The sequence below is a fragment of the Ischnura elegans genome, chromosome 9 (genome assembly GCF_921293095.1).
Source record: "Ischnura elegans chromosome 9, ioIscEleg1.1, whole genome shotgun sequence".
Taxonomy (NCBI): Eukaryota; Metazoa; Arthropoda; class Insecta; order Odonata; family Coenagrionidae; genus Ischnura; species Ischnura elegans.
Window position 1 is genome coordinate 97546167 of NC_060254.1, and position 20457 is coordinate 97566623.

The following is a 20457-nucleotide window of genomic DNA, read 5'->3' on the forward strand; positions in this document are numbered from 1 at the left end:
ATCATAAATATATTCAAATCAATGGGAGATATATTCACAAGTGGAGGTCTCACGTGTAACTTAATACAAACACTATTTAAAATAACGGACACAGTTTATTTTTAGATTCTAAATTAGTATAAGTGATTGTAGTGCAAAAATGGTACCAAGCTATTTGAGACAGTTTCTGTAAAAAAATTCTCACATTTCCAAAATGTTGCCCAAGCCTTATTCGCAAAGTCGTTTCCACAAAGCAAATTTTTGAGAATTGTGTGCTCAGCTAAGCTTTGGAGCTCAATAAGCGAGATTTTCTGACCCTTTCGCTAGCCCTTAACTAGAAATTGCATTTTGAATAAACTCTTCTGGGCCATGTCACCGCATCAATTTTTGGGTGGCCCCAACGTTTCCCGACCAATGCTGGTCGCTTTCTCTTGAGAAAGAAGGAAGAATCCCTTGAGAAAGCGACCAGCATACGTCGGGAATCCTTGGGGCCACCCAATAATTGATGCGGCGACATAGCCCAAAAGTTTTTATTCAACATGACGAGTACCTGTTAAAGTGTTAACGAAGAATTAGAAATTGCATTGTTTGAGGTGGGAATGCCTTCAATGGTGCCCCTAAGACACAGTGTGGTTGGTGCAGCATTAAGAATCCCAGACGTTGGTGGGCTTTCCGGAATGGTGGCCAAAAACCATGCCCAAAGTGGTAATTTTTTGTCTGGGACTGTACAATGTACATTCTTAAAAAAATATGCTACTAACAAATTCTTCCTGTGTGAGGAAAAGACAGCACACAGTTTTAAGATTGAAGTCTATACAGAATGCCCAAGAGGTTCTTTCTTTGACAGAATATTGAAACAACTGCAGACCAATCATCAAAGAACCTTCCCCAGTAAGCACATGAAAATGAAAAAAAAGAAAACTGATTTACCTACAAGTGGAATCCCGACCACTAGAACGTATAATACCTTGGGGGTTATAAAAAGTATTTTTCACCATACAAAAGCATGAAATCCCTTTTCTTCGGCTATGATTGTTGCCACTTTATAAAACAGAAACGAGAATATTAAACAATTGAATAATAGTGAATCTACCACGTCTATAAGTATGTAATAATAATAAAATCATTATGATATAATAGGTACATTAGGAAAAAACACATATCACAAAAATGAATCATGCTAGGTGAAAACGGATTGAAATACTCAAACTTTAAAACATATTAAAGTGTTTTACTCAAATATTCATGGGCCAACAGTCTCCATATATATATTTACAAGTTAATATATTTATATAAAATATACATTTCCATCCTGTAGGATCTCAGCTACCTACTAGAATAAAATTGAATCACATATTTCCGACACATTTATAAAGAGCTCCCTTTCCATTTCTTCAAAATCTTAGCAGCTTCGTGAAGATTCTCATCTTTCTGCAATAAAATGGGAAATAACCGTTATATTACATCACAAACTGGAATTAATTATCATTAGTCAGTAAAATATATAACATAATTTTGATAAAAATGAAATCATGCAGCAAATAAAAACAGCTTATTTCATCCTCAATTTAAAGACACAAGATGAAATATCTTTCTTTGTTTCAATGAAAAATAGATACAAATCTGTACATCTTTTTAAAATTTATAGTTATCACTAAATTAAAAACAAAACCATTTTCATGCTGTAACCCATACCTTGATAAAACAGTATCGTACAAAGTCTTCACCAAGAGGCTTGTGTTCTGTGCAGTAAAAGGCTGATGGAGGAATTCCTTGAAGTTTTAGGTTCTTCGACATCCATTTGGTAAATCTATAGTCCTTCCACTTATCTTTCTCTTGATCAAGAGGCACTTTGGAGGCTGAAATGGATGTATTTTTATGTTAATCAGTTATTAATAATATATAAATAAGATAAAATAAATTATGAATACAGAGTCAAGTCAAGAGCAAAACTTAATTTGGATTGAAAATTTTATTATCCTTTTCTACTAGAAATACACTTCAATAAAACTGCAAAAGTGGAAATAACAAATAAAAAATGTGCCTGAACTAACAATTAGCAAAAACTCGACTAGCGCAAGTGCTTGACAATAGGCATTAAGTATAATTGAGAATCAAGGTCTCTAATACTAACAGTGAAAGAATGAATGCAAGTATTAATTTCAATTATGGCATTATTTACATGCACCTAACTACACTTTTACCAGATGATCAAGGTAGCCCACATGGGAGATTTATGGTACAAGTTGTGTGATAGAAATCAATTTTGGAGGGAATTGGAGGAAATAAATTTGGTGGATTTTTTAATGCATTCTATGTGCTGATGGCAAGAACTGAAAAGGAAGTACTAAAACGGAATATAAGGAACATGTAAAGAAGGATGTGAAGGAGAAGAAATGCATGGAAATGAAAAGATTAGATGACAGGAAAATTGAGTGGAGAACTAAGTAAAACCAATCCTGGGATTGCTGACTGGTGATGATGTTGACTACATACATATATACAGGTTGCCTCAATAATTGCCATACACTTATTGAGAATTCATCTTAAAAAATTGACACACCTAATTCAGTTTTTTTTATTACTTAGGTTGACTGCAAATTTAGCTAATTCCTTCAAGGATTTCCAACGACATCTACGAAATCATTTACGATTAGGGAACACTCCAATAACTGACCAATTCTTAATTTAATAATTCGAAAGAAAATCTCCTTACCCATCGACCACTCAAAATTTACTTTCCAGCCAGTGCACTCTACCATTACACTGACGCTTTTTCATGTTTCCTCAAAATCTATGGAAATCAGGGTAGGACTTTTACCATGGACGTTTTTGTTGAATCCTAGATTCAACTCAAGATCATTTACATAGATTGATATCCTAAAATAGTTCATGTTACTGCTATTAATTCATAAACAATTTTAAAATTATCACCAAAACAAAAGGTATGCATCTCAGACATCCATGCTAACAAAGTTTGCAAATACTGATTGTTTAAAAAAACCCTCTTTAAAGAAATAAGTTCACCACAATGACAAGGTGCAAAAGGATCAGCTAATGAGATGGTGGGTCAAGATGGGTGCCGAGGAAATGGATTAAAGTACCATTGAGGAGGGATGTCAGGGCAGGAACAATATGGGTGCCCAGGGAAAGGGTACGGTGTCCGCTGAGAAGGATTCCAAAATAGGCAAAAGGTATACCTGAGCACTTCGTCACCACAAGAGAGCTCTGGACAGAAGACTACAGAAAATTCTCGCAGTAATAGAAGGAGGGGAAGCATTTCAGTTTGAGATGCTTCTGCGAAAAAGGATAAAGCATTAATCCAATATTCTGTTTCGGGTAAAACTTAGTTGATTGCTATGGCTGTAAAACTAAACACTGGGTTATATTCCACTGCTACTTTTTATCACCATTTATGCTAACAGCACCTATGCCTTAAAATGGGTCAGAAGGATAAAAGTAGGAGTGAAATACAGCACACTCTCGACTATCCTAATGGGCTAATGATGGGGATAGACGGCACGAATAATTGGAAAACACTGATAACCCTGTAACGTTTTTTTTTATTTCCTCTTCAAACTTCACAAATATTTTTATCACACTTTAAAAACAAACTCGGGAGCAAAGAGACACCCACACGCCACAACTATTACAATCCAACTCCTCCTACACTCCCTCCCACGCCGTCAACAACAATTGCTCCCTTCCACCTCTGCTGCTCATTATTGCCCGCAACATTGTCCTCCTCCCATCAATCTTCACACCCACATCCAATCCAAAACAACTCAAAATTAAGTGTTACAACCCAAACTTTCACTTTAACGTCTTGTAATGTTCATAATTTACTTAAAATGAACAATATATTATTACCTATGCAGTTATTGTTACAATTTTACAGTGCTTCCCGGACTCATTGAGGGCTTTCTTCGCAAGTTCGCAATCTTTTTAGCGGCTATAACATGGTTGTACTCATACTAGTAATGCTCCATGTAAGGTCTGGTTTCGAAAACCACACATCCGTGGCTTTGTGATCACGGATACAGAAAAGTGGTTCGCATGAATGCTTCAAAACCACTGCTTGAAGTCGGAAACTACACTGTCAGGCACCACGCCACGTTGTCGCCTCTCGCACAAGTTGCCCAAGTTGCAACTACTACGGGACGTGTATCCGTGATCACGGAGAGTGGTCGCGAGCTGTGAGGCTTGGAAAACAAGAGCACGGTGCTCCCGTGAATGCAGCTAGCGCACGATCGCTTCCCTTTTACGAAGGGGATTCTAACGGAAATAAGCACGGTGTACCCTAGCATTAATGCAGTTATTCTGGCAATTTTGCGTCCGATTTTATTTTTTTATGAAGATCAGGGAAAATATTGAGCGAGAGTGAAAATCATGCACGGATAATCCGCAACCTGGATAAACCGCAGCTGGATAATCAGGAGTTTACTGTTTTTCCAAGTGTTTATGAAGGAGGAAATCCTTAAACCACAAGGTAGTCAAGTCCTTTAAACATTCAAAAGAGGAAAATGGGGTTATTTTGCTAACCTTATACTTCTCAAACTAGTGGATAATTCATCACGGTATACCACATATAAGGAAACTTACCTAATGGGCTCCAATCAGCAATCATAAAATATCCCCCTTGCGGTATAGTTGGCACCATTCCCACATCAGATAAAAAGTTAGCCATCAAATCCCTCTTCGCTTCCAATTCCCGAGGCAAAGACTTGAAGTAGCATTCAGGCGAATCCAACCGTTCCAGTTCTAAATCAAAGCCACGTGCCACAGCTTCCTGAAATATGAGGCAAGGAATATTCAATAACAAATTAATTTGTTTTTGTTAAAATTTATCTCAACCAGCACTTACATACTAAGTGAGCTTTCAATATTTATAGCAAAACAAAATTGTTTCATGCTAATACTCCACTTCAGGCATAATTTGTAAGCTGTGAATAATTATAAAAGTAAGAGACATTACGAAAGTAAAAATATTTTGCTTCTTGTGCCCTAATACATACAGTAGAACCTCACTTATGAAACTTTCAGCGGAAAACCAAAAAAAGTTTCATAAGTGAGGAAGTTTCATATGTGAGGTTTTTTGGTATTCAGCATGAAATCCTTTCTTATAGGGGCCGGTTTGTTTCCAGGATGCAATTACTCATTTGGAGGCAAGAAATTGAAGCCTAATAATCTTATTTTCACACAAGCAACACCACAGATGATGTGTTACTTTAAGAGAAATATAATTCTACATTCCTGAACAACATTATCCGCGGTTGAACATCTAGCATTTCTGGTACTGATCTGCAAGGCTATCATACTGGAGAGATTTCGGAATGATGACGCTAAATGTTCATAGAGAAGCCAATTTTTTAAAAAAGTTGACTCATTAAAAGCAGTTTCAGGAAATTCATTTCACCACCTATAGGCAAACCCATGATTGTAGATTAAAGAAATGAAATACCTAAGGAAAGTCATCCAAATTAACCCCATAACTAGGGAGCAAAATTTCACTAATGTATCACGAAGGCTTCCCACCCTATGGACCAGGGTTCATGTCATGGCCGAGGCAGAAAGTTTTCAGAGATGGCTGTATCCCTGCTTGAAAGTAGTGTGGACGGAACTTCCAGTGCAACACCATGTCCGGCAGATGGAACATTAAGCCCTGGTTAAGCCTATTGTTACAACCTGGCTAATTCCAACACAGGGTTTCTATACTCCCTCCCTTACCTCATGTCGAAAATGACCCCAGCTGTCGGTTTCTTCCCTCTAAATACCATGCCATAGATAATATGGAGCACCCGGCAGTGGCGTAATTATGGTGGGTCGATGAGGGGATAGATCCCCCTCCAGAGCCGCAGAGAATTGAAAAAAAAAATTTAAAACAAAAGTCTAGCTTTGATAAACAACAACTGCATCTACTCAAAGTTAAATTTTAGGAGCCAAAATGATGTAAAACATATTTACAGGCATGCTCTTTTTTTAAATTGTCCGGGAATCCCCGATGCCTCGGGGGGGAGGGGGGACGCCCCTCAGGTACTACCATCACCCCCAAAGCATATTCCTAGTTGCGCCACTGGTATCCGGGATATTCCGTGACTAATTGTAAGACTTTTCCGGTGCTTAGATCACTTTTTTTAAGTGAGCATTTGAAATAACCGCACAACTGCCGTCAGTGATGATTGAACAAAAATATATTAAGAGCTCGAAAAAATCTCCCCTCTCAAAAATGTTTACGCACTAAAAAAGAATTTTTCCGTGAAATTTTAGCAATAGTAGATTGAATCTACCGGGTATAGCTTCTCTGTCGGCATTCTTACGCGAATTCAGCGCCGGGAACTTCGACTCACAAGCCGTGTGACTCATCTTCACGTAATATTTTGCTTCCCCATATCTGATCACAACACCAGACTGTTTTTGTACTTCGGTATAATGGTTATAAGTCATTCCAGAGTCGAAAGGAACTGCCTTATCTTTCGCGTTTTGAATTTGACTTTAATGATTACGTTACGACTGACGACGCGAGTTATTCTCAGAGGACATTCGTACTAACTCTCGTTCAGTTAAAAAATAAACGCTTGCCAGCAGGCAGACTCAAGCTAATAGCTACTCAAGGTCCAACTTTGTTTGATTTAAACCCACTGAGATACAAGTTAGGTCAATTTTGATCGGTGCGCCGCGTAAGCAACTTTCCCCCGGCTCAATTCGTCCCGCGGATGCGGGATTAGCCCGCGGAATGAGACCATGCATGCTGTTTTTACCATCGTGTTGAATCACCATCGACTTACATCTATACTGCAAATACGATAATCTCTTTTGGATGACCTTGGAAGCCAAATTTTTGGTACGGGAGGATTTTTAACGGCTCATTTAGGTGTTATTTCGCTGGGGCGACGGAAAACATAACCTTGGAAAATTCTAGACAATCTTCCGTTAGAGATAGATATTCCGAATTAACGATCATCTACTGCAGTTAAAATTAATATCTAATAAACAGCATCGCTCATTATTAAAACTTAGTATTCTTCATTGACATATCTATGTGATGAGCACATACTACCCCTGCTCCTGTGACTAAAATCGGCGCGCGTACCGCAATCTTCTCGTAGAGCAGTTATCTGAAAAGTCGTGTAAGTGAGGTATTTTATCTCATTGGACTGGGAAAATACGTTTCGTAACCGAGTTTGTCGTATAAGTGAAAAGTTTCATAACTGAGGTTGGAAATACATGGGTTCATATGGGGTTATTCACCGGACCAAAAAAAATCGGCGTATAAGTGAGGTCATCGCATAACTGAGGGTCGTATAACCGAGGTTCTACTGTAATTGTTTAGCCAATCTATTTACTTGAATGTCATACTACCCTCGTGAGAGTTACTTCATCCCAGTGGCGTAACTATGGAGGGATGAGGGGATAGATCCCCCCAAAGCCTCAAAGGAATAAAAATGTTGTTTAAAACTATTCCTCATCCTTGTTTCAATATTCTCAATCACTTTATCTGCAACATATAGGTTCCTAAATTCTTCCTTCAACTAGTGATGGCTCTATTCTATAAGTTGATTCCTTCATTATTTGATTCATCACCAAGCATCACTCAAGGAATCAAACACAATAGAGCATCATTAACTGCTGTGATGGAGGAAGCTTAAATTGATAATTAAAAAAAGAAAGATAATCCATCAATGATTCATTTCAACTTAGCTTCAATGCCATGCTTTTTTGAATCTTTTGCACCCATCCCTCAAATAATATGATTCAAGGAGGGGAAGGGAAGAAAAAAAGAATGAAAAGAGGAAGGTAGAAAGGGGAAATTTAGGGTGGAATCAGAAGAACTCTCCAAGGAACAGATAATCCAATCAATGGTTAATCGAGCAATGGATTATTTGCACTCAACTTTACATGATTCATGATGTGAAAAATTAATTAATCTGTAGCTTTTAAAATTTAAAAAGTTTGACATACTTCCAGAGTACAGTTGCTGGCCTCACAAACTTAGTTGAAGAAGAAAATATTCACACACAAATCAATAATAAAAACTCTCACCTGTATTGGGGTTGGGCAGGTGTATACACAATTCTGATGAACTAATTGAAGATTAGCCATGAGAGGTGCAGGTCCATATGCCCATCCAATTTTCCATCCAGTGACACTGAATGTTTTCCCTGCCGATCCAACAGTAATGGTCCTTTCCCACATTCCAGGGAGGGTAGCTAAAAATCAAACCAATGAAACTATGAGGGCATACTACCAATTGAATATGATATAAGTATAATTAAAATATGTGGATAAGATCCATATTTTAAGTAAATGGAGGTCTTCTAACATACATCTGCAAAAATAAAATTAATCAGAGTATCCCAAATGATTAGCTGATGAAAAAATGAGATTTGGCATAGGTTTGTACTTAGGGGATTCCATTTAAGGAGGCCCAAAAAAAGTTGGATAAACTTTTATTCTATATCATTGGGCATCATTTTCCCAATAACATAGGACCCCAAAAATTACACTTGCCTTCCACATAACTCATTTCCACCAGCAATTAACTCAATTATTGATCTACGTCCAAAATATTTCATTCAGATGAGTAGGAGACATAATAATTTAGTTCGGTAGGTCGGATACCAAGACAGCATGATGAACATTGTTTCCGGCCATTGTGCAGTAATGGATTTTGAAGAATAGATAAACTAAAAAGATTTAAGGCAAATATACTGTGCACAAAATGAGAGAAATTTTGAATATATGTATGTACTAGTGATCAAAAGAAGTCTACCACTGCTATCTAGTATAAAGTTCTTAGTTCAAAGTCATAATGAAGTGAATCAATTATTGAGGAGTTGTACATTGAAAGTGAACAGATAGAAAAAAAATTGGAGGAATAAAAATGTGAATGACACACACAAAATGATAAGCAAAGTGACATACCTATCCGTATGTGCTCGTTTGGTGGATAAACAAGCCACTCGTACACTTCATCTGCAATGCACAGGGCATCCCACCGCAGGCACAGATCTGCAATGAGGGTCAGTTCCTTTTTGGAGAACACCTTCCCGACTGGATTGTGAGGCGTGTTGAGAACAATAGCTTTGGTTCGCTCATTGAAAGCAGATGACAATTCATCAGGATCAAGCACCCAGTCAGCAGAGGATATCGACTTCACTCCACTTTCTCTCTTCTTCATTATAAAAAGAATCAAAATATGATGAAATTTTTTTTAATTTTGAGAAACATTTACACTGATAACTTATGAGTGCATATGCAGTTGGCCTACTGTCAACGAAAGATAATCAGACACAACAATTATCATGTTACCACTAATAATTGGTACACATTAGGTAATATTTTCTATTCTGTTGATGAATATCTAAATTCCTGTATGTATACATTTTTTTGTGTGTGCTTTTTTTGCCAATTGGGAATCTCTTGTGTTTGTAAATGTGTATATATATTTTTTTTCTTTTATTTATATTCTTGATGGGTCCTATACATTACACATCTCGTGGTACCAATAAATATATTATTATTATTATTCAATTATAAGTTCTTCATACTAATATCTGTCAAGGCCATATTTGAAATAACTTAATTCTATTAATAAACAAAATTATACTCATATACATAACACATATAAAAGTTGTGAGGCGAAAAAGGAGTACAATTCTTGAGAAAATCAAAGAAATTCACCAATGATGCTAAAAAGCATTCCTCCTATGCTTGTCATAAAATACATTTAGTAATAATGGTAAAAGATTCTAATGATACCTACCTAACTCAATAAATAACAAAATCTTTAGCAAATAAGATAAAATTTGAGCCACAATACAGGAGAAAGCATCACCATCGTAACTGATTTGAATCTCTCCTCGACTGATTAACCAATCTTGAAAATGTATTTAAAAGAGCTTCTGGATGCTACAGGAAACTCAGATGAGTACCAGTAGAAATCTTGGGCCAAGACACATTTGAAACTATTTCCAACCATAACCAACGTGAATCTAAAACATCAGTAATCAGAGAGTTCCAAAAGAGAAGGGAGTACAAGAGAGATTTAAAGATAATTTTAAGATATTATCTTTCTCCAATTCAGCTCATACCTGTTTCTAGACTTACATATTTCAATACATATATGTGGTACAATAACACCCCTGTATACTTAAACATATAAACGGCAAAATTTCATGCAAAAATCCTTGTAGCAAAGCCATAACCCGGTCCCACCCTTACATAATGCATGGAGAAAAACCTCCAGTGACAAATCTCAACGACTACAAAACAACGTATGCATATGTGATACAATTAGGAAAACTACCTCTCTATATAAAAACTTTTCACTCGAAGATCATTTAAAAAACATGTTATCATGTAATTTCAATTTCAAAATCCACAATATCTTAAGATTCTATCAATATTGTGACCTACAGCCTTGTTTCCACAAGCTGTCCAGCTTATTAAAAGCTGAAACAGATGCATCTCCTACAATGCTTTCTAATTTGCCATCTTCCAGCTTATCAAGGATATCAAATCTGGCATTTATTCATTCTTCATCCCACAAAATTAATAATTTAGGTTCTGAGGGTACATGATCCGTAGATGCAACCATAGTCAATGAAGTCATTTTTGTGGTCTTAAGACACCCTAACATAAAGGAATGCCCGATGCAAGATTTAGTGTGTACTTTCTCAGGGTTCCCACTCAACCGTGAATTCCATCTACCGTGAAAAAACCTGGAAATAGCCGTGAAATACGTCAATGAACCTAAAAAATCTCTTAAATTTGATTTTAGAACTACGATGGATGGATCAAAAGAAAAATCGATATGTAGATCATATTTCAAGGTCAGTCACTCGCAGACATTGTCCACACATTTATCTGAACACGTATATTCGAAGTGCAAATATTGGTCCGTGTGCCATGACAACACACAGACCTTAAGGCTGTGATTGGAAGACCGTTAGCCAAAATGATCATTAACCCTGACGAGGACATCGGACACCTCTTCACTTCCCTGTCACCCTCCATTTTCCCACTCACAACCTTTAGCCGGCCCTAAATTTACCATGAATTTGACGCAATTTAGACCGTGAAAACCTGGAAAAAACCTTGAATTTTATAATTTAGTTAGAGTGGGAATCCTGTTTCTCCACTGGAGGGAGTAGACTGGAGATACACACGGAAGCATCAGAATGGACACATTTCAAATATTTTCTAGAGGCAGGAGGGGGACTAAGGGTATAAGATATTTTTTCGGAAAGCACTGTATCTGGTTGGCATTATTAAGTGATATTCATAATTTGCGGCAGAGTAGGGAGTCATCGTTGAATATTTTGTCTCTCAGGTTGAATATTGCACAGGATATTTGCATGGCCCATCTTGAGCTCAGTTTCCAACATTTCCTTGATTCTTTGGATTCAGGGGTTTTTATAGACATGAAAAACACACCAAAAAAGCACCAATCTTTCCCTTATACATATAATTAACAAAAATTAAGATCCTCCGAGTACGCTTTGACAATGGAGGCCACTGACCGAGGCGTGCACTAAAACACCAGAATTAACGACAATTGGAATTTTTTTATAGGGGTGGGTGCAGTTAAATCCGAGTTTTCAGAACTTTCCTCCAAGTTATTTTTGGACCATGATAAAAAGAAGAACACAATGGTAGTTTCCACACTTTTAATGTCACAACTCAGCAACTGACCATGGTTTCAACACGTAAGTGTCATTTTCAAGAACAATCCAGTACTCTCTCGGTATATATACCCAGACGTCAAAACCCTGACCTTCACCCCGATCCACTCGATGTATGTTTTCGTCCTTCACTCACTTGTTCACCAAAACCGTTTCCCCTCCCACTCCCCCACACCTAATTCCATAGCCCCCACCTCCTACCGTGGCCTGGGTATATATACCGAGAGAGTACTGGATTTTTCACCTTGAAAATGACACGTGTTGAAACCATGGTCTGTTGCTGAGTTGAGACATTAAAAGTGTGGAAATTACCATTGTGCTCTTCTTTTTATCATAGATATAAAGAACTTCCACAAAATCGAGCCGGATACGATTTTATACGTTATTTTTGGACCCCTACCTTGGTATGAAATTTTGGCTCCACCTCTTTCTTTCGGGACTTTATATTTATCAGCAAGTGAATCAGTCAGTCAAGCAAGATGCTTTACATATACGTCATGGGCATGACTTTTTTCTTACCATGGTCAGAATATCTGGTCCCACCAAAAAATTACCAGAGGCAGTCCAGTGCAGCTGCTATATTGGTAACTCTCTTCTTTAATCCATATACATGTGTAAATGCTTTGTTCATCCTGCTAATAATGCAACTCTCACAATGTATCACTACACTGATCCCCCTTTCAATGAAGTTGCTATTTCCCAGGTCCCATCAAATTTGTTTTACTACATTTTCTATTAAGGTAACAAACAGTTTCAGCCGAACTTCTTTGGCATGAATGTATTTAGGACACAAAAATTTACCTTAGGCCTAAGTGGCACAAAGACAGGTTTCCCTCCAGCAGTCAAAACCATCGGCTCATAACAGTCAAAATATGGCTCAATGATGACAACTTCATCTCCTGGTCCAATGTGGCCCTGGATGGTAGAGAAGAGAGCTTCATATGCCCCAGAAGTCACCAATATCTCCGTTTGTGAGTTGATTGGACGTCCCACTAACTGAGAGTATAGGCGGGAGAGGGCTGCGACTAGATGAGGATGACCCTGCAAGAAAAAATGCATACATGACAATAGAGGGGAAGAAATATATTTATCACATGCTTTAATGAGCTTTATACATACATATTTTCAAAATAGAGACATGGAATATGCAAGGCATGGAAACTGACATTGAAAAGTAATCCTTAAAGCCACTTTTCCAAGATTAAATCAACCAATGATTTGATTTGAACTATACAGTCGAAAAACGATAACAAGCCAAACTATAAATAAAAAACACAAACCAGGTTTTGGTGCGAAAACCCTGAATGTTGTGAGCTAAATTATGAATTTTATGATACTAGTTTAGGAATCTCTAAAATAGATTATCACCCAAAGTTACATAAGGTATGCACAAGATAATGTTATTTCTTCAATATTAAAAAAATTTAGGCCACCACTATTGTAAGTCTTAAGGTCATTGGATTACTTTATTTTTCCACAAGTTCTTATTACTCACTGATCTCACAAGTGACAATATATTTTAGGTAAAAAGGTGACCCCTGAAGTTCATGCCCAACTCAGAAACCCTACAGTTGCCAAATTCAATGATTTTGGGGTCAGATGACAACTTCTCCTTCATGCAGAAGAGTACCGATACAGTTAGTTTTAGGGCATAAATCAATTTAGGGTCTACTTGTTCTTCACTATTTTTAACATTCATGAAGCAAATAAAAAAAGAAACTAAAATTGACGGCATGTGTGCAAAGCAGAGCCTGAGGCAAAACAATGCCCCTCCCATTAACCACCAATGGAATGGTAATGTCTTAACCGGATAGTGTTTTATGACAGTCACAGCCATAACTTCCTTTTAGATGACTTTAATGCAATGTTAAAACATTCCATGAGAAGTGTGTAAATAAGGGATTTTCCTTCGTGGAGGCTGACCTTGGAATGGATCAAGGATAGAGTATTATAGCAAACTGCTCACTGAATGATGTGGTTTCCTATTTTGAAAAGGAACTTGTGCGGCTATTTGAAGAACAGCAAACCACTGGACCTTGCTCCATCAGATGCGTATGAGCTCTCATGAGTAGTAAAATGGGTGAGGGAGGACTTCCTGAAGAAACGTGGGGAGGAGAGCAAATGGCAGCATTGTACAAAAATTGGGTGTAAGGGTGTAAAAATGGGGGTTTTTGTCGTTCTTAGGTCATACTATTCGGAGGTTGGTCACTTTTATGGGAAGTAGGGCGGAAGTAAGGTTTATAGGGCGGTTCTGGTTCCTGGTTCTCAGTTGTGCCGGCTCTTGGTCTGTGGAACTAGTATCGAAAACCGATCGCATAAAGTCGGTACTTTGGAACCCACTCAGAATGGTCATGAGGATTTGAATTTGGCACCCTGTGCCAAAATGGTCTGCAACTTATAAAGGCCAAAAAGTGAAAAAAAGATTTTAAAACACATGCATTACTTTCCGGTTGAATGACGTCCACGTTTTTTCCTTTTGAGAGTTGCTGGCTAACATGCACATTTAAAGGTTTGTCAGTTTGTTGCTCTCGCCAACATTGTAGCATTTCCGTAACAGCGGCTGCTTCCAAACGAGCGGACCTTTTGCCTGCTGCTGTTCACAGCATGGTGCCATTCTTTCAACATAGCATTGATCTCTATGGATCTCTTCAAACAAGTCGAATCGCACCGTTGACGGCACGGTGCCCAATTCAATCCGGCCCGGCGATGGGCCGTCTACGGCATGAAAGACAATTAATGCCATATTGAGGCTTCTTTCAGATGGAACGACCTTTCGCCAGCCGCCGTTCGCGTGAAATTCAGTTGGCTTTCAGATGAGACGGCTCTCTGCAACACCGTGTGCAGTGCCGTGAATGGCCACCGGCAGAAAATCATTTTGTCTGAAGGTGGTCTTTCGATTGAATCATGTACATATACAGTAATTCTTCGACATATGAGCAAGATAGGTTCCGAGAACTTGTTCGCAAGTTGATAAGCCTATGCAAGGCATCGAAAAGTGGGGTTATCCTGCAGAATGCAACACTGCATTACAATTTTGCGTTAGCTTACAGCCAATCAGTTCATCCAGCGTGTTGAGCAGTTTATTGTTGACGTTATAAGAACTGTGACAGTGAAGCATACGAATTAGTTGTCAATTAAAGTAACAATTCAAGCTACATCACAGAATACAATATATTTTGAACTGACTCACAAGTTACAACAAATTAACGGACGTCGTCGTCAGATGTTGGGGGAGTTTCACTATTGAACCATTTGCATGGCCTTTTAAAATCAACATCGACCACTACTGTTTTCAGTGAATGCCTGTTCACAACTGCAGGCAATATTTCAGCCAAAAAAGAAGAGATTAGACCCAGATACGGTAAAAATGTTGAATTTTTAAAATCAAAACCCGAAGAAAGAACCAGTCTCTCACTGATGTAATGAGGCATATTGTTCGATCATGCATTCTTTAACAATGTGTTATTTAAACTTTTTTGCTAGGCAAAATTATGCAGGTGATCTTAAGTTTTTTTTACAGAGCTTTCCTGCTAATTTACATCTTTAATGAAATTATTCTCATTCATTTCTTGTGGTTGCTCATTTAAATTTGCCATTAATTCAGATATAAGAGTTCATCCTAGGAACCAAGTAATGAGAACCAAGAACTGATGGGGAAGAACTGGACCGGTACCAAGAACTGAAAAAATTTAAGAACAGACTCATCCTTAATGAGAAGGTTATTGAGTGATAGATATAGATGTTAGGGAGGGGTTAGTTGTCAACACACTCCTGCTTACTCATTTGAGCGCATACTTTTGGAAATATTTCTTGCCGAGACCAGCTCAAAACATCACCATTCCAAATATTCAGTATGCAATATTACCAGTGCTACTATTGGAGTTTTTGGAATAGTTATCTTTGCTCATCTGCTTGGCATAAAAAGGGACCCTCCAGTGCAGTGCAAGATGAAAAAGGAGAGGAAACAGGTACTTTTACGTGGTTTACTCTCTGTATTGATAATGTAAGACAACTTTGAATTGTGTTAACACAATTTATGAGAAATTTCTTAGTTGTTAATATCCCGGGTATTCTATCTAACTACTAAAGTTTAGAAGACTATAACCTCTTTCATATTTAAACATTCCTCCTCAAATTTTGACTCTATAGCTGTTTGTATGATGACCTTCACCAACACCAATTCCATTTCCTTTCCTTTATTTTGCCAGGTATTCATTCTACCCACAGCTCACTGCACTAATGTCATCATGAACCCCTACATATGGCTTCACCAATTGCTCACCTCACCAGTCAAACTCCCTTTACCCCCATCCAATTACCCTTTTCCCTGTAAATAAACTGTATGAATAGGAGGTTTAAAATAGGCTGCTTGTACCTTGGCAATGACACAAAGTGCTGAAACCAGGTCCGTCAACATTAAAATTATAAGGAAATTTACCATTGTCTTTCATTGTCAACCCATGGAAATGCAAATAGATCAGCAACATAACATATTATCGCGGTTAATGCCACAGTTGACTATGGATATTAGTATTATTAAAATAAGACTTGAAGTTGAGGACCTGCCAAGAATTATAACTCATGAATGCAGATAATGTAACACTTATAGCACACATACATACACACTAGCTATTGTGACTACTACCCCACCTGAAATGGATTGGTCTCTGTAGTCTCATAAGACATGCACACCACTTACAAAGCCCCTTGTATACTGGTTGAGGAGGACATTCTCTCCAGTGGCCACATCAGCAAGTCCTTTGGTCACATAGTCTGGTGGAGGATAATCAGGAAATCCTTGTCCGAGATTAAGAGGCTTTGTCTCCAGTGCCAGCTGGATGTACTCAACCCTACAATTGAGCAGAGTATATTTCAAATAAAATGAGGAAAGGTGAGATTTCGATATGCTGAGGGAAATGTATTGCCTTTGGCCCATCCTAATTGAGATACATACAGTAGACTCTTTAATACGAACAACGTTGTCATAAATTTCTCATTTTTATGAAGTAAATCATTGGTAACTATGAAAAGGGCAATCCAATATATACATCGTAAAAAGCGTTATTACAAAATTTTCACATTACGAAATTACAAACCTCAGTCCCGGTCCGGCGGTTATAAAATGAACTTTATTTCAAAGTTCCATGGGTAGGCAACGGCATTTAGGTGGGCGTACACTATGCTACATCATAATAATTGGACTATGTTTAAGTTCTCCTCATGCACTGTGCCCAAGAGCATCAATTATGGTTCTTTCTTAAGTAAGAGATATTCAGTATCCATGCAACATCATATAATATGCTTAATTCCTTTGGAATAATGGTGACTGACTCATTACCAATAGTAAATTGGCTGTATGGTAAGTCCTCTTCCGTCGAACATTGGACTTCCAGAGATACAAATATTCGAAAAATTCAAGCATGCCTGAAATTTCAAATTAGGTGCCTATGGAGTGGGCCGATGTGACGTGGTGTGGTGTAGAGGAACTCGCACTTTGGGCACAATCTGAACAAAGTATCAATTAATCTGTTGTAAAGTCAGGAACTGTTCAGCATTTCGCCCATTCTTCCTTCCAGCAAATTTTTTTTGGCTCTAGCTGTTTCGCACATGCAGCTAGATTGTGAGTTAATACAAACTTGTAACGCAGTGTAGCATTCTGAAGGATAACAACACTTTTCAATGCTTTGCATAGGTTTAACAACTCATGAACAAGGCCTTGGAAGGCATCTTGCTCGTATATCAAGGATTTACTGTATTTGTTCATAATTTAATCGTTTATATCATACACATGACTCTGAAGCTATTCCGAAGTGCCACTGTAAGTACATATATTCGCTTGAAGAGACAAGGAATTATGGCAAGGCATGATTTTTTTGCGACGATTCCTAAAAGAAATGCTATTACAAACCTCTGATTATTCTGTCCTATGAACTTCGAAATAACGAGAGTTTACTGCACCATCTCAAATGAAGAGAACTCAAGGTGGCTGCACATTAGCCAAAAGTAGGGGCCAACATTGAAACCCCAACTCATTGTCAGTATAATCATGTGAAAATGAAGAAAATTAGAGAACCAAATACAAACTGATGAATTGATTTTATTTAAATCCTGATGCTCATCTTTCTTAGAGTGCATTTCATATTTTAAAAGGGAATAAAATTTTGACTGGAAATTAAATAAAATAAAATAAAAATACACACAATCAGACCCATCAGAATGATTATATGACCTTGAATTTTGCCTTTTCAATTCCAGTTGCATGATCAGAAGCTCAATATTGCTAATTTATTTTCACCATTAGAGTACAGGTCGTATATGAGGAGATATAACTCTATAACTTCCTATCCCAGGGCCACCTTGCACTTTCAGGATTTTGTTTGGGGGTGTTCAAAGGCCTCACACAGGATTTCAACCGAGAACTTTCCGATCAGCCACCCAAAAGAACAACCCACTAGGCCACCATGATTCAAAGATCCATGAAGAATTGCCTTTTCCTTTGACTGACTTGACCCTTTCGCAGAGAAGTTAATGACGTCACGACCTCATTCTGAATGAGTCTCTGATACTCGTCGGTCTCGCCACATATGGTTTGCAGTCATTTACACTCCTGTGGGCGATTCCTTCCCTAAAAATCAAAACTAGAAGCTTAAAGATGGAGAATAAGGAATATACGTCAGCCTTCCCCCTACACCTGTTGAAGATGGGGCACCATAGTGACTCCGAGCCAGAAATACTGCATTTTTCCGGGAAAGGAAGGAGGATGGACTGGAAATTCAGGAGATTACACAAGATGGAAACGTTCTAAATGACGTGACCTTTCCGAACCCACCCCCCTTATTTCTCATCACCCTCCCAAAACCCCCACCCACACAGCGTGAATGACAAACTTTGTTCCCTCCACCTCTTCCCCTCCCTGCTTAATGAATACCTGCCCTGAACCCCAGCCCCTCTAATAAACCTCCATAAAATATATAAACCTGTCCCTAACACATTTTGAATTTTATTATTTAATTATTATTATAATTAATTTATAACAATACATAATTAACACAACAAAGGGAATGTTTCATAGATCTGTCCAAAATGAAAGACAAGCATTTTTAATATGGAAGAGATCGCAGCCACTCAGCTGCTGCTGAAAATGCAATGGAAAACTCGGCTGACATCATCAGAACTGAAGGGCTACCAGCTCAAGAGTAGCTGTATCCTTAAGTGTACTAACGGGTAGACAGACAGATTCTGATATCCCTTTTGAGGATGCTAGTACATGGGATATACAAATAGAATTTAGGGCCACGCTAAACCAGTGATGCTTCTGCATCTCATTCAAGAAGTCTCTGTGAATGAAGTTCGCATAAACCAATCCATAATGGATATAATGTTTCCAAAAAAATACCATATAAATGTCTTGATTTTCTGTCACAATAACTTATCCTACTTTACTAAATGACCTCATTTAATATCTATCGCATAATTAATTAAACACTTAAAATGTTGGCGGCAATTTTAAGATTAATGAAAATACATCGTTAACGAGTATATATGCTTCGCCTGTTTCGGAAACATATGGCCCATCATGATATACAGTCAGTCATTTCAGCAGCAAACGAAATTTTTAAAATACGTCGTAATGCGATCACAGCAAAGTGACAACCATAATAGATGCAAGTAAAATAACAAAACAGTCCGGTCAATTAGCGATCGTTCTAAGAATTCCCAAGGTCAAACAGAACAAAACAACTAACTGTTGAGTAAACTAAGCTCTACATCTAGATAAAGGTATTGACGCAACAAAAAAATCCGGCAGGAACTCGTTACTTAATTGAAGGGAGACTATTACAATCATTAAATTAGCACTAGGTGCAATCTTAAGATGTCCAAGACTGCATACGCCGCATGCTTTTTGTCGCACTCATACACAAGGTCAGCTCCTAAGAATGTTTCACAACGTAAATAGGGGTAGCCATAAAACCACTCATTGTTAGAAATTACAGCCAAAACACTTACCACACACTTTTCTCTTGCCCTTGATATCTTGCGGGTAACGCAAATTTCTTGGGATCCATGCTTCCTTCTCGTACAGAGGATAATTTACGACACGATGGGATTAAATTACAGGCAGCGATAAGGACCGGCGAATTAACGAAGATGTGACTACTTCCCCAGCTAAGTGCCTGCTTGGATAGTACCCGCAGCATCTACGAGAAAATCAACGATGGGGCATGAAAAAGTGATCTTAATCAACAGCAGTTTTGGTCATAAAAATTAAAACATATCACTCATAAAGTCACCAAACGGTACTGATGCCCTCCCGCATGCACTACTCATATATAAGCGACGATAACTAAGACGACAAAGTCAATTTCAAGGATAGCGAGATAACGCATTCTCATACTTACAAAGCGAAGATCAACGGTTAATTTGTATTTCTAGATGTAGAGGGGAACATAGCGAAAAAGTGGTCACTTTCTAATATTTTCATGCACGGAATTTCCCCTTGTTCAACTTTCACTCAACAATTACTTGTCCTCTCACTCGACCGCATTGACAGCCATAACATGCGAATCGGTCTTGAAAGTGATTATGGGGGGATATCAATACCGTCAGACTATTAATTACTTCTTAAGAACTCATTAAGTCCACTTTGAGCACCTTGCCTTGCAAGCAACTTGCTTTTTCCTTCCTCAATCAAGTTTTAAATAATATTAAACAATAAACATGTAATGAAATGGTTGCAATTGCACGACAGCACCATGCGTGAAGTGCTGCCCTCTCTCTCGTCGTCTGCGACTCC

At 37.9% G+C, this 20457-nt stretch overlaps 1 protein-coding gene across 4 annotated transcripts; it reads right to left on the reverse strand.

Annotated features, from left to right (window-relative positions):
* Window positions 1-1189: 1189 nt before the first annotated feature.
* Window positions 1190-20427, reverse strand: LOC124165066 (kynurenine aminotransferase). 4 transcript variants are annotated; one of them, XM_046542319.1, is made up of 9 exons: window positions 20321-20427; window positions 19671-19861; window positions 16363-16513; window positions 12465-12704; window positions 8902-9151; window positions 8020-8186; window positions 4582-4768; window positions 1675-1838; window positions 1190-1410 (listed from the first exon to the last, which is right to left on the reverse strand). In XM_046542319.1, exons 2-9 carry the CDS (start codon window positions 19859-19861, stop codon window positions 1348-1350), a joined length of 1413 nt encoding a protein of 470 aa, XP_046398275.1. In that variant the 5' UTR covers window positions 20321-20427; the 3' UTR covers window positions 1190-1347. The 4 variants fall into 4 exon arrangements, with proteins under 4 accessions (XP_046398275.1, XP_046398274.1, XP_046398273.1 ...); XM_046542318.1 differs by having other exon boundaries at window positions 20316-20402; XM_046542317.1 differs by lacking the exon at window positions 20321-20427 and adding an exon at window positions 20063-20226.
* Window positions 20428-20457: the final 30 nt, after the last annotated feature.

Bases quoted from the DNA above. Each gene is read 5' to 3' on its own strand.
- LOC124165066 (XM_046542319.1), bottom strand. From the start codon at position 19,861: ATGCTGCGGGTACTATCCAAGCAGGCACTTAGCTGGGGAAGTAGTCAC. The intron at 1,839-4,581 runs GTAAGTTTCCTT...CATCCATTTCAG, and splicing joins TGCTGATTGGAGCCCATTAG to CCTCCAAAGTGCCTCTTGAT. The intron at 1,411-1,674 runs GTATGGGTTACA...ATTTTATTGCAG, and splicing joins TACGATACTGTTTTATCAAG to AAAGATGAGAATCTTCACGA.